The sequence below is a fragment of the Anas acuta genome, chromosome 1 (assembly GCF_963932015.1).
Source record: "Anas acuta chromosome 1, bAnaAcu1.1, whole genome shotgun sequence".
Classification (NCBI taxonomy): domain Eukaryota; kingdom Metazoa; phylum Chordata; class Aves; order Anseriformes; family Anatidae; genus Anas; species Anas acuta.
In genome coordinates this window covers 96,124,258-96,138,605 of record NC_088979.1, presented here as the reverse complement: position 1 = coordinate 96,138,605, position 14,348 = coordinate 96,124,258, and the positions used below count along the sequence as shown (strand labels likewise).

General features: G+C 43.3%; 1 protein-coding gene across 2 annotated transcripts in view; it reads right to left on the bottom strand.

Annotated features, from left to right (window-relative positions):
* The window catches only part of SCAF4 (SR-related CTD associated factor 4), a 45,607-nt gene extending 31,583 nt beyond the window's left edge, over positions 1–14,024 (bottom strand). Inside the window, exons 1-3 of one of the 2 annotated variants that reach the window (XM_068689357.1) lie at positions 13,714–14,024; positions 1,767–1,850; positions 1,093–1,137 (exon numbers count right to left, since the gene is read on the bottom strand). In XM_068689357.1, the coding sequence (XP_068545458.1) occupies positions 1,093–1,137; positions 1,767–1,850; positions 13,714–13,743 (159 nt within the window). In that variant the 5' untranslated portion in view covers positions 13,744–14,024. The remainder of the gene's footprint in view (positions 1–1,092; positions 1,138–1,766; positions 1,851–13,713) is intronic. The other variant, XM_068689360.1, reaches the window with a different exon arrangement.
* Positions 14,025–14,348: the final 324 nt, after the last annotated feature.

Here is a 14,348-nt window from a genome sequence, read left to right as displayed (position 1 = left end):
ATTTCAAACTGATCACAGATCTAATGTTTATGGCAGCACCACCAAAAAAAATGTTGCTCTTCTGCAGATATTTTTTTTAATGAAAACAAGTATTTAAATAGATTCAACAGTAATAGTTATTAAAGACAACAAAAAGTGAACTGTAATACCATGTTCACATACAAATTTCTACAAAAAGATACGGACTATTTTACAGTACTGAAAGAAGTTGTTATTATGCATCATTAAGGATCTTAATCTGAAAAAACCTTCAATTTATCTAACAATAACTTTTTACACAATGTAGTATTTTCATTAAGTTGGAAAAATGGGGTGCTAACATTTTTATAGAAACACAAGTGACAGCTGTGCGTGCATACAGAAGAGACTTTTGTATCATGCTTAGGTAGAATCCTTTCAGTGCTTTACTTTTGTTGATAGAAATCGAGACAGAAGGAAAAAAATGCTTTAACATTTGGAACAGAGTAAAATACGCCTGCCTAGCTTGAAAACAACAGATCTACTACTTTCCTGTACAGACTGTCACAATTGTGTTGTCAAGCTACCTTACACTCAAACGCTCTGGACTTCTCTTCCATCAACTAACTCTATGTTCTGGTATTTAAAGAAACTTGCAAAAGAACTGCAAGTTCTTCTCTTCCACAAATGAAAAAGTATTTTTTCTGTTCACTCGGGAACTTATGTTAGGCAGTATGTGAGTTTCCTTTCAGTGAATCATTACATTCTAGCCTGTTGTTCTACATGCCTAGGCAAGTATAAAAATTGTATTTCCTAAAATATGCATTATTTTTACCAGTGAAAATCAGTTTCAAGTTCAGCATTGTTAGTTTCCTCCCTAGTTGGTGATTGGAGAAGGGGGGAGTTTTACAATACATTTTTTCTTCCTCTTCTGAATGTAGTATGGAAGATTCAAATGAGGAGATTATATACTCAAAGAGATATCATAACATATAAAACCTATAAAATCCTAAAAAAATGAATTGCTTCCGTCAATCCCTGAATAACAGTAGCCTTTTTGGATATTTACCAGCATTATTAATAATATGGAGTAACAGATGCAGACAAGTTTTGTTTTGTTTTTTTTTAAATTACCTTTTTGATAAACTTCTCTACAATCTGGACAACGTGTTTGTAGAGCTGAAAAATAAATACAATTAACACATTAATACATACAATTAATACAAATAATTTATCAACTACTTGACAGTGACACCATTTTAGAAACGTTTTAACTCTGTGCTTACTATCATTTAGGAAGGACTACAAATAAAATACTGAAATCACATTTGAGAAAGAAGCATGTTAGAATTAATCAAGCTCTATAGCTAATGGAGAAAAAAATTCACAGGGAGAACAGAGAGACACAAGCCATCCTTTCTACAGAAGTGTTTCAATATGTACACAAAAGACATCCTGCTTTTTGAGTATTAGTGAGAACTTTCTGGATTTACTTTACAAGCGAGTTCAATATGTTTTAATATGTTACGACTCAGTTGCATGCTGCAACATTTAAAGTTTTATTACACAGAAATCATAACACTAGAGTGGGTGGCATTAAAAAGCAATGATTCAAAAAATGAAGCTGGCATTATGCTACTAGTCTAAAACCAGGAGATGATGTTCACCACCCACTTGTTTCTTAATGCCAGCTAGAATAAAACATCCATGAAGCTAAGACTGGGAAGTCTGGAGATGCATTTGCTTAGAAGTAAAACAATAACACATTGCTACTGTTATGGTTTTATTTTTAGGCTATTGTACCTTACCTTAATAGCTTTAATGGCAGCTTTTGTGATGAGAATCATTTTTGCTCGGGAAATAGGAGGTTTCATCTCCATCAATGAAAAGAGCTGAAGAGAAAAAGAAAACACAAACAAATATTAAAAATGTATTATGAAGTTTAAGCTGTTACCCAAAAAGACAACATTTCAAACAACTGATTGATTACAGATGTTCCATGTTAGGTATCACTGCAACACTGGTTGGCCTTTGAAACAAAGAGACTACCAAGCAGATCTTTCTAGGCAATGTTCAAAGCTGTCTTCCTTGCGAAGTAGCCCATATTCAGCAATTTGCAAGATAAGGCCCACTGGTCAAAGTCCCACTTACGTCTAAAAACAGGTACCTGCTTATAGTATAGGAACTATTTTACAGAAGCAATATAAATCAATTAACTGTGTCTTGATTTAAGTTAGCCTGAACGTCTCCTTAAAAAATAGAAACGTTAGGACATCCCTACAGATAGCTAGACTGATATAATCTTAAAACAATTTACATAGAAGCATGCCAACTTTCATCCATCAAGGCCATTAAATCAATGCTAAGTTTTCAAATTATCCTGCTATATATATAGACATTGCAAATGTCTTTAACATAGACGGTTTGCTACAAACATCTCATATTATTAGTAAAGTGAACTGCACCAGCTGTTCTGTAGAATCCACTGCACTGTTCTCCATCCTAATGCTGCCCAGTGGAAAAGTTAGATCCTGAAGGACAAAGCTTTCAGAAGCGACTAGTCGTAACAAAGATGGCAATTTGTGGCACTCTGTGAGCTGGACTTCAAGAATAATTATACCCTAGGTTCTTTAAGCATAGCCTAGGTATAGTATATCAAAAAGTTGTAATCCTACCAGAATTTAAGAACCCCAAGTGCTGGTCTGTTAAGAAAGTTAAGCACAAAAATGAATTTCTAGTAATGCAGGATCCAAGTTGTTATTTTTTTCAAGTCTAAATTCAGTGAAAGCACTTCATATTCACAAATGGCATCAGTGTGACTTGCATCTCACATGAGAAATTTTATTACAAAATGGTCTCACAAAGTTTTCAATATAGGCATTGAGAAAAAAACACCACTTGGTCTTCCAGTGTTAACCATGACACTGGAAGCACGAACATTTCAGAAACTGAAAGAAACTAAAACCTGGATGTAGAACTGTCCCAGCTGGCACCACAGAGCCGAGGAAAGAGCACCGTGTTCTCCTCAGGTCCCCAGCACCATCTCAGTGGCGTAATTTTCCTACTCTAATTTGCTGAGTGTAGAGTTTTTTAAGAGATTTTGGAAGGGCTGTTTTTCAACACCAGTCCTACAGTCAGGCACCAGCAGCATGTGCGGCACATGCACACACACAACACCAAAATCCTGTGCACCTTTCACCATTTCCCAGCCCAGCCTGCCTACCCTGGATCTACACTGAACTCCATGTACTCCATAAAGCTGCTGTTGTAATTTCCCATCGTAAAAATAGCCAAGTGCTGAAACTACACCATATGCTACGCTATGGTTTTATGGTGTACTGTGACTGCTTCTACCCTGCTCGTCTGCAGACCTGGAAGCACAATCCACGTTGGCGTGTCAGAACAGTTTTCTCCAATCTTCTTTCCCATCTTCCAGGCAGAAACAGAAGCCAGGATGTTCCAGTACTACTTCTTAACTCCTCCTTCCTAATCACACCTCATACTTAGGTGCTCTCAGCCCACTAAATACTATTTTCTACTCTTCCCATGAACTTAATTTGCTTAATTTAATTGAGCTTAAATCTAAGCCATGGCTTACTAAACACAGAAAGAATCCTCATATTGTCACGTTTTTTGTAATGCAAGGAACAGATCTTCAACATTTCCTACACAATCATTTTTACCTTGAATTTTTCCCCACGAATCACAGAAGAAAGTTTTGCATTACATCAGTGGTTTTGTTTGTCACAAAGAAATAAAGGAAAACTAAAACCCTTGAATACTAGTCAAAAAGGTAATAAATTGCCTGCCACAGAACAAAGTGCAGAATAAAAATATCTTCATTTGACAGTGCAATGGAAAGCAAGAAGTCATTTATAAATCGCCCTTATTTTTCTATGAATTTAAAGTTTTGAGATATTTTTGAAGTGACCAACTTACACAGATTTACCTGTTGTCTCAGTTAAGGGAAAAAAAGTGCGTTTATGCAGAAGGCAAAAAAAAATTACAGCCAATTTTTTGAAGGCAAATAAACTGACAACGTATTAATTCAGCAGTTCAAAATGAAAGCTTGACACCAATCAAACATAAAGGGTAAGCAGGAATATATGTATGTATATTTTTAATTGTATTCCTAATCCAAGAGATAGGAATGAAGAAAAATTGTCCTTCAAGAGAGCGGTAGCCAGATAGCCTTTCCAACACCAACACCAAGTCATAACCATGGCTTTTCATTACGAATCTCCATAAAAGGCAAGCTCCAGTGCCAGAATATTTCATTTTAAAACCATTCAAGCTGTAAGACACACTTCAGCTAACATCTCTGCTTGCTGACAAATCACAATATGGCCAAATAAAATCTGTCTGATAAAAGACAGAAGGAGAGAGGTGTCTGCGTTTTAATTTCAAATCTGAATTATAATTTTGTATAGAATAAGTGCAAAGGCTCATGATGAACAAAGCCAATGCTTACATTAAAACTATGGAAAATCTGTTTCAAGATGCAACGAAAAACAAAACTAACAAAGAACCCAACACCCACAAACAGACCACCAGAAGGCTTGAAAAATGAGGTGGAGCAGGAGAAAAAGGAGCCAACATTTTAAGACCGGCACTCCGTATCCTTTCCCTTACGCACCACGAAGCAACCAGCCCTGCAGAAAAAGGAGGCAGCCCCTGTTCCCAGAACAAAGAAGCCAGTGTGAAAGCAGCACTTCAGCGCTCCTTCTTCAGGAACACCACAGGAGAGAACCAGGAAACTGGGAGAGCTCGTAGCAGGACAGATGACAATAAATAAGATGCAGAAAAGAAGGGGGAAAAAAAAAAAAAAAGGAAAAAAAATGGTGTCTGAAAAGGTATCCCAAGAATGATGTTACAACTGGGGGAAAAAAATGCAAGGAGCACAGAAGTGCTGGAGGGCAGGAAGAAGGGAAACCAGCTAGATGCAGTGAAGTAGCCAGGGAGGATGCAATAAACAACATGGTAGCTTCAAGAAGGCATTAATTAAAGGACACGAGAGGCTGGAGCTGAGGCTAATAAGGCAGGAATAAACAGAAGCTTTGGGAGAACAGGACTGAGCAGATGACTGCAAATTGTTCATTTGCTGTTACAGACAGCACTCTGGGCAAGAGCAACAAAAACACAGTAAAAGCAATGAGGTCAGTACACGCGGATATTTCCAGAGAGGACAGCCCAGGATGAACTACAGCTGAAACACCTACCAGATTAAGATGAAAATAGTTTTATACCTAAACACACATAAATACACACACGTGTGCATACATACTCTGCTCTCTCTTCACACACACAGCTAGCTTTTTGAATGGCACACCAAACCTTCCTTGCCTTTTGCATTTTCTTACGATTTTAGATTACCAAACAAGTGTTTTAAACCTGGTTTTTACTTAATTCTCACTATAACAGTTACACGTGTCAAAATGGTGTTGTAAAGAAGGATAAACCTAAGATTTAAACAGCCTTACTAGTTCCTTGTGAATTTTCTGTCAGAAAGGGAAATTGTTCAGTATTCTGCCCGTTCAACTAGACTTAAATCCTTTTTCATACACGTTCCCAGAACCAATATATGCCAAAAAAAAAAAAAAAAAGAGTATTTTCAGAGGTGTCTTTTTCCAAGAATACTGCAACATCTAATTCCTCAAAGTGCACTACAAGCAATTCAAGAAGCAGCCTAGGTGCTAAAGCTTAGCTTTTAGGGCACTTCCAGCAGGCTGCCTCCAATAGCAGAGCCCGTGACCTGCTCGGAAATGACTTGCTGCTCTCACCACCGCATTCCTACCAACCATAACCGCATGTTTGAGGAAAAGAAACAGCTCGTAGCTGCTCCCTGCCTTCCTTCCCTGTACAGTGATACTGCTGTTTAAAGGAACAAGCAGAGGCTACTGACCCCAGGCAGCTCACCTGGCAATCGGGAGTCAAATGGGTATCCCACTGCCAAGGATGGGGGGCACAACAGGGCAAGAGGCAGCAAGGGAGAAGAAATGAAATGAAACCTTCTTTTAATAAACCCAACAACTACAAGACTTGTATTTTTGTTTACTTTTACAAATTTCAGTAGTTTAAGAATTGTATCCTGCCATCTGCGTGGATCTTTTCACAGACAAGGGAAAAACAACGTAGAGTAACTAACAAAAGGGCTTAGCCACAAAGTGCTATCAAGATCATCATCAAAGGTCTTTAGAAAAGTTCCCTGTGTCAGTTAAAACCATCTTACCTGTTGAAAGTGGTATGGAAAAAATGCTCGGATGCTGTACACAAGCTCTGGCTTAGGACACCATTCAATTTAAGAATTTGCAAACATTTCTGGAACCTCCCTCTGTGTAACTGACAGTCTGTGTGCTGTGGCAGCACGTTTTTAAAAGCACCATGTTTTTAAAGGGATCTTTTCTTTGTTGCTCTGTATCAACCCATGTACTACAAAAAAAAAAAAACTACTAAACTCAAACCACAATATTTCTGCACACTCCCCATAACAGTATGGACGTACAGGATAAAATACCTCTCAAGCCAGGAATCTCAGAGGGAGGAAAATCATCTGCTCATTTTCAGACTAATAAATGTGACTAAATAACAGAAAAAAGAGCTGCTCCTTAAAGCTCAGCAGAGAGTAAAAAGGCGATGACCTGTTCTGCACGCTGTTTAAAGGGCGAGCCAGTAAACGTCCCCCCAGATCAATGTAAAATGCAGAAGTACTGGAGAACACGTGGCAGAACTGAGCAAACTAACAGGGCCTTCCAACTCAGACTGTCCAACCCGCTCCGGTTCATACTGAAGGCGTAGGGTGAGGTGCAGTAGGAGAAGTAGGGAATGGGAGAAGGAACAGGATGATTACCTACAGAATCATACACTGGTTTGGGTTGGAAGGGACCTTAAAGACCATCTGATTCCAACCCCTCTGCCATGGGCAGGGACACCTCCCATTTGATCATGCTGCTCAAAACAGTCTTCCGAAAACCAAATTATTAATTTCTGCTATTTGACCATTAATGTCTTTTGAGGGTTTACTTTACAAAGAAGCATGAGAAACTGTTTTTGTTTTTTTTTTTTTGAAACACAAGAGATATGCTCTACTTGGAAGTCTACCCACAGCCCTACCTTAGAACCCTAAAAAGGCAGCACGTCTGGCACAGCGTAGGTTATCAAGGATGAAATGCAGGAGTACTATCAGCTTCACTTTATTACTGAGTTCACTACAAAAAAAAAGATAAATCAGGAAGTGATGTGTGCATGCCAGAAGAGATGAACAGACGCCCAGAGGGACGAAAGGCCTTGCAGAAGGACCTAGACAGGCTGGAGCACTGGACAATCGGCAACGGCATCAGACTTGACAAAGGCAAATGCCAGGAGCTGCACCTTGGACAGAGAAGCACGGGCCACAAGCACAGCCTGGGAGAGGAGCGGCTGAGGAGTGGCTCAGCAGAAAGAGACCTGGGGGTGCTGGTCGACAGCTGGCTCAGCGTGAGCCAACAGTGTGCCCTGGCAGCCAGGAGGGCAGACTGCATTTTGGGGTGTGTTACACACAGCACAGCCAGCCGCTCAAAAGGGGCGATTCTCCCGCTATAGTTACTGCTGGTGCAGCCTCACCTTGAATGCGCTGTGCCGTTCTGCTTCCACAATATAAAAAGGATGGTAAGGTCCTTGAAAGTATCCAGAGGAGGGCAACAAAGCTGGCAGAAAGGCTGGCAGGCATGTCCTGTGAGGAGGGGCTGAGGACATTTGGGTTGTCCAGCCTGGAGGAGAGGAGGCTGAGAGGCGACCTAACTGCTTTGTACCTCCCCGAGGAGGGGAAGTGGGGAGGGAGGTGCCAGCCTCTGCTCCTGCTCGCCAATGACAGGACACACAGGAACAGCACAAAGCTGCTCTAGGGAAGGTTGAGGCTGGACATGAGGAAACATTTCTTTACCGTGAGGGTGGTCAAACACTGGAACAGGCTGCCTAGAGGGGTGGTTGGTGCCCCCATGCCCGTCAGCGTTCAAGAGGCATTCGGGCAATGCCCTCAGTAACGTGCCTTAACTTTTGGTTAGCCCTGGAGCAGGCAGGCTGTTGGACCTGATGGTTGTTGTAGGTCCCCTCCAACTGAATTCTTCTACTCTACCCTAAGACAAATAGCCAAAGAATAGAAAAAGCTCACACACTTCCCAAAACTGAAACTACTAGGGAAGAAGTGAAACAGTGACATCCTGTGAGACTTATCCCAGCGGCACAGAAGGAAAAAAAAAAAAATCAGGCTTACAATCTTCGTTGTGTTTTGAGCTTGATGCCGGACCTTAAGTCTGTTTATCTGTTTTAAGCACCAGCTAACATATTAGGAAGATAAATACCTTTTAAGTAATGCTGACTTCTCTGGCTTTGCTCTCCCGCTTAAGTCTCTTTGCTATAAAGAGATCTATTTACAAATATGGAGGTACGGCTCAGTTCATATATTATATACTCACTAAATAAAACCCACAGAAAAGGAGCAGGAGACGCATAACCTACTAAAAGAAATGCAGTGTTTAGTGGGTATCAAGCACTCGGGTCATCGTTTAAATATTCTCACTCGAACTTCCTTCTCCAATTGTAATGGAGGAGTCTAACACGCCCTCGACAATTTTTGCAAGTCTCACGTGTCCAAGAGCATTTCTTTAAGCAGGCTTCACACACACGATACAGTCATTACTCTGCATATTCACTTGTTATTTTTTGAAATATATTTACACATTTAGAAACCACAGGAGACAGACAATTTATAAGTCACTTATACACATACAGTGTAGGCATTTGTTCACGCACTTAGAGAAAAATGGATGGTAGAAGACATGACTACCAAGCACAAACAGCACAATAACAGTAATGGTGCTTTGTTAACAAAATCATTCACGGCTAGATCTTTAAGAGGTCAGATGTTTCAAAAAAAATACACATGGGTCCAAAGAAAACCAGTTAAACACATTTTCCTTCCCCTATAAAACTCATTGCTTCCTTTCTTCCCAAGGTCTCACCCAGTTCTTCCTTCAGCTGCTAAGAAAGATAACGATGTCTACCAAACTTTGCTCCTACACTATGTCTCAGAAGATCAATGTAAGTTTTAAATTCTTAACCATCAGCTGTGAAGCATACCAAGTATTAGGTGTCACAGAAGATCAGAGATCACCACAGCATTTATGGCAGCCAGCCTGTATTCTTTAGAAAATAAAGTGAGATTTAACTTTGATCAGATATGAAGCCCAGCAAAAAGAATACTCGATCCACTAAGCTATTCCTACGGCCTAGGAAGACCATTCACAAATTCAGAAGCTCTGGGGAGAAAAACCTTGACCAAAACAAACAAAAAAAAACACAGTCAAATGGAGATGACAGCATAAAAGCACTATTTTCTACACAAATGTTTTTCAAACTGATCTGCCTCTTTGGGTCAATGCTACGTTCACTAGTCAGGCACATCTCCTGAAAAGCTTTTCATCTCATTTCTTCTCTTTCCAAGAATTTCAAGTGGGACATCACAGATTTCCATATTCTTGGAAATGGTTTAGTCCAGAAGAAACAGACACCGATATTTCACAAGCAGAATGATGATGATCCTTCAACTAATGGGATGCAGTCATAAAAGCAACAAAGCAACTTGTGTCCCCAAAGAGCTGCACAATACCTCTGCAATGATTTCAGTGTCCGTCACCCACTAAGAAGGACTAAATTCAGTCTAAAACTCTAGAAGCACTCTCTTACCCTTCTTGCCCTCTACACCATCCAAACATCATTTGAAGGGCTGCTTGAGCAGCTCTCTCAGGACATGTGGAAGACAATGCTCACTTAAAAATACATCCTATAGCACCTTCTGGAATATAAGACATATTTTAGTCAGCTGCAGAAGGTTTCACTGGTTTCTGGAAGAGACAAAGGGGGTGCAAAATGCACAGAAGACTGGGACCTTTGTCTTTCCTCCAACCACAGATACTGGCAGCTGTGTTCTTCCTGCTTTGCCTTACATCAGAGGGAATCTAACCAGGACTGGTGAGTTTCAGTAAATTGGTGAAGAACCACTATGAAACCGACTAACCTTAGTTTGCAGGCACTGGGGTGGGGAGGGGAAGAAGAGGGAGCAACAGAGAATGCAGGTTACCCACACCTCGCTCACCAGAGCTAAAACCTTTGAATGCCTCCCACTCCACACAGAGAGATGGAGCTTGCTGGCAACGGCAAAATGAAGAAGAAAACAATTGGGGGAAGGGGATTGTAACAGAACATGCAAAAGGTTGTCTACCACTAGTGAAAGATAGCTGCACGGAACAAAAATACAACTGACTGGTTCACTGACTAAAGATAAATGGTAAAGAAGAAAGCTGCACCTGGAACTTAAACTGAGCTGCCCACAAAATATCTATTCCATTTGTGATCTAGGGGGCTATCAGCTGTTGTGGTGGTCGAGATTACCTGCTCCCAACCCGAGACATATGATTAAATCAACATACTGCATTACTCAATACAAATATAAGATTACAAAATAGCAGACTTGGCTTTATCCCACTTCCACCAAGACGGTAAAGAAATCTCTACTTCTGGTCTCAGACTTTTATAACCCTTAAGCTCCAATTTTTTCAGAGTAATGAAAGGGAAACATACATCCCCTAAATTCAAACACGACAAGGATTAAAACATTCAGGAACCGTGGCAGATGTGTTTTTGTTGTTTTAGAAAAACACTCACTTGCTTTCTTAAAGACGGATCTAAGTTTTGTACCATTATCAAATTACCTTTCGTGATTTACTTACACCGCGCTGTTAATGTAACAAACCATATACATCAAAAAATACACCAATTCTAACTCATTCTTCCAAGACACATTTTGAACTAATTTCCTCAGGGAAAATATACTGTACTACATAACTGTCAAATCCTACCTATTCAGTCAGTAATACCTGCTCGGAGTGCAGATGGATAAAAGCAAAGGAGCAAATGTGTCCACTGAATACAAAAAAATGTGCCCGCTCGTTATAAAAATTAGAGTTTTAGAGGCACACTGACAGGTAAACCTGCATTCAAAACAGAGGTACGAAGAACAGGACTTGAAGGAATGGGCAACTCGATCAAACACGATCAAATTGCGCAACCCCTGTAAGTTACCACCCCTCACCAGAGCCAAAGGAATGGACTCGAGTGTTCTTTTGTAGCTTGCCACAATTGCTAAGCACAACATGCAAGCTCAGAGCTCTGTATTGAAGTTTCACCTCCCGATTCAGATGGGCAGCTAAGATCGCATACTTATCACAATTAGCTGACAGGCAGAAACTTGTTACTTCACTGCAACATGATCGTATACAGTCAGAAGCCTGTAACTCATAGGCCAAAACCTGAACTTCTGAGAGAAACCGGAGTCAGCCAAAACGAGGAATGATTCGTACAGAACCGGGTGACCAGCTTCAGGCAAAGCAAATGGTACAAACTGCATTAATAAGGATGTTGCTGGTGCTTTTCCCTTTTTTGAGAGGAGGAGACCAGTGTAATAGACCAGAGGATGCCTAATTTACATGACTTGAGCTTGGACCTCCCACCATTTCAGAAATCACTGTACTCACCAAACTTGCCCCCAAAATCCCAAAAGATCATACAACCACCCAAAGCAGTAGCTCGCATCTCCTCCGCTGGCACGCAGGCTGGCTGAGAGCCGGCAGCTGCCACCTCCACCCCAGAAGGGAATGGAAATCGAAAAAGGGAAAGCTGGAAATGCCTCCCCTCCAGCATACACGGCAAGTCCAGAAGCAAACCCACGGCTGCTGCAATTGAAGTTGCCATTATAAAACCACAAGTCCCTTTCTACAATGGTATTGTACAACTGTCAGACCGTAAGTTGAGGAATCCCTGACCTACAGGGTATTTGGGGACAAACCTAATCTTTGTTGTTGAAACTGTTTTACTCTCAATAAAATAATTATTTGGTTAGCACAGACTAATACCTCTGCAGTCCTTACATCATCCATGCATTTTAGCCCAGTCTTACAGACAAAATGAGTCCTCACACACTCGCCAGCCTGCCCCATCCCCACCACCCTGTGAAAACATTGACAACTTTTGTAAAACTGCCCTTCCTCCGCTTTCAGTAAGAAAACCCAGAAAAGGAACAGTGTTTGAAGTAAATCTTTCCCTCCTCAAAAAAAGCCTGAGGTGTCTCGAACTTTATTTTGATCTGCATTGTTTTGGGTGCAGTTTCAGGCAGCACACGTTCTGTAAAGTTAAAAGGACAGCTGAAGAACTTTACGTTCTTAGCTAACACCATAAACACACCTTGCAAGTACAGCACAGTAATTATAAAAAAAAAATAAATAAATTTATTAACACTGTATGCACAAGCAGTCCTATGGAGCCACTCATACGTGCAAGTGATTGCAGAAGAGGAGTTCTTCCAAGTAGTTTTCTTCTCCATAACTGACATTGAAATAAAATCCAGCGTTTCAATACCTTTCAGCTTACACAATAAATTACACAATAAATTTCTGATTGTATCGAACAAAATAATTATGCTTTTGCTTCATCTGAAAGGAGGATGCGTTAATTAAAACATGCCTATTTCTGAAACTGAGGTTAGTCACAGAATACCAAGGCACACGGATGTCGACTCTAAAGTCGCACACGCTTTCACCCCCAAATCAGAAAAAAAAAAAAAAAAGAAAAGAAAAAAAAGTGTTTTTTATTGTATGAGAAGCATGAAGCACTGTACCATTAGGTTTATCGGGTAGCAACATGCCGAAATGAAGGAGGTAGAAGTGATCATCTGCTAGAATTTGTTTCTATGTAGTCAGCTAACAAAATTTCTGCATGCAAACTGGAGATGCAGCACGTGTGCCATTCTGCTCTGCTGTATTTGGGAAGGGTTTTTGTACACTTTTTTGTATGCCTGCTTCAACACGTAACGTGCACAAATGAAAAAAAATTGTTCACAGGACACCCGTGCTATCCATTTCTCGCTTCGTGCTGCTAAATATACGCATTTTGTTTAACAAGGAGTGGATTCTCGGCCGAGTGTGTGTGACAAGCAGTTGCAGGGAGTGAACTTTACACAGCATGACTTCATCACATGAGGGGAGCCTGCCATTTTTCTCCGTTCCGTTGGGCGAACACGCTCGGCAACCTTCAAAACGCCGCCACCGCTGCGGGAGGGCTCCTGCCTGACTTCCAGCCGGCTCTCTGCGAGGCAGCCGCCCGCGCTTTGTCGCCCACACCTGACCCGCAGGAGTCAGATCCGCCGAGCGCGGTGCAGCCGGCAGCTGGCTTATGCCGAAAAGTTTATGGAATCGGGGCCGGAGCGCTGCCTTACACAACACGCCGGCCCGGCCGTTGTCCGTTTTGTTCCGCAAGGGCTCGGGAACAAAACCCGGCCGCGGAGAGCACCACACGGAGCCCCCAGAGGCCGGCGGGGGCCCTGTGTCCGTGAGGGGCGCGGGCTCCCAGCCCTGACGGAGCAGCGCGCCGCGGCCCCCGGCGCCGTGCCCTCTCCCCGTCCCTCCCCGCCGGCCTCCCCCCGCTCTCCGCAACCCCCCAGCCCCGCAGGCCGCCGGCCGGGCGTTACCGGGCCCTGCCCTTCCCCAGCGCAGGCCGCGGGCCGGGCCCGCGCGGCCCAGAGCCGGAAACCGAGCGCTGAGGGGAAGAGAAGGGACCGGGGGGGGGCCACACACACACACACACAGCGATGGCGGCCGGGCCCCCGCTCCCTCCTTCCTCCCTCCTCCCTCCTCCTCCTCCTCCTGCCCGCCGCCCCCCGGCTCCCACCTCCTGGTTGAAGGCGTTCACGGCCTCCATGTTGGCGGCTGGCTGCTGCGGGCGGCCGCGCGGGGGGGGGAGGGGAGGGGCGGCCGGGCGCCGCTCAGGGGCTGCGCGCGGGCATGGCCGTTGGGCGGCCCCCCCCTCTCCTCCTCCTCCTCCTCCTCCTCCTTCTGCCGCTTCCCGCCTGCCGGTGCGGCGGGCAGGGCCCCCTCAGCTCCCCCGCGGGATGGCGGCGCCCCCAGGCCGCGCGCGGCACGCCGGGATGGCGGCACGGCACCGGCGGGAGGGGAGGGCACCGGCGGGAGCGCGCGCCCGGGCGGCGTCACGTGACCCGCGGCCGGGGGAGCTCCCCGGGCGCCGCCATGTCAGCGCCTCGCCCCGCCCCCGGGGAGGGGAAATGGCGGGGAGCGGGAGAGAGAGGGGGGGGGGTGGGGGAGGGAGCTGTGGATCCTTCCTTGCTTAGCATTAAACAACTGCCCTTTAAAAAAAATAAAGTCCTGTAATTGTGTCTTCTGTGTTGTCTAGAAGAACCGCCGCTTGGTGGTGTGTGCTGTGTGGTGGGAGAAGCTGTGTGTCCCACACGTAAAACCAGCACAAACTCTGTCCCAAACTCAACTATTTTACACCAGTGCAGCCATGGG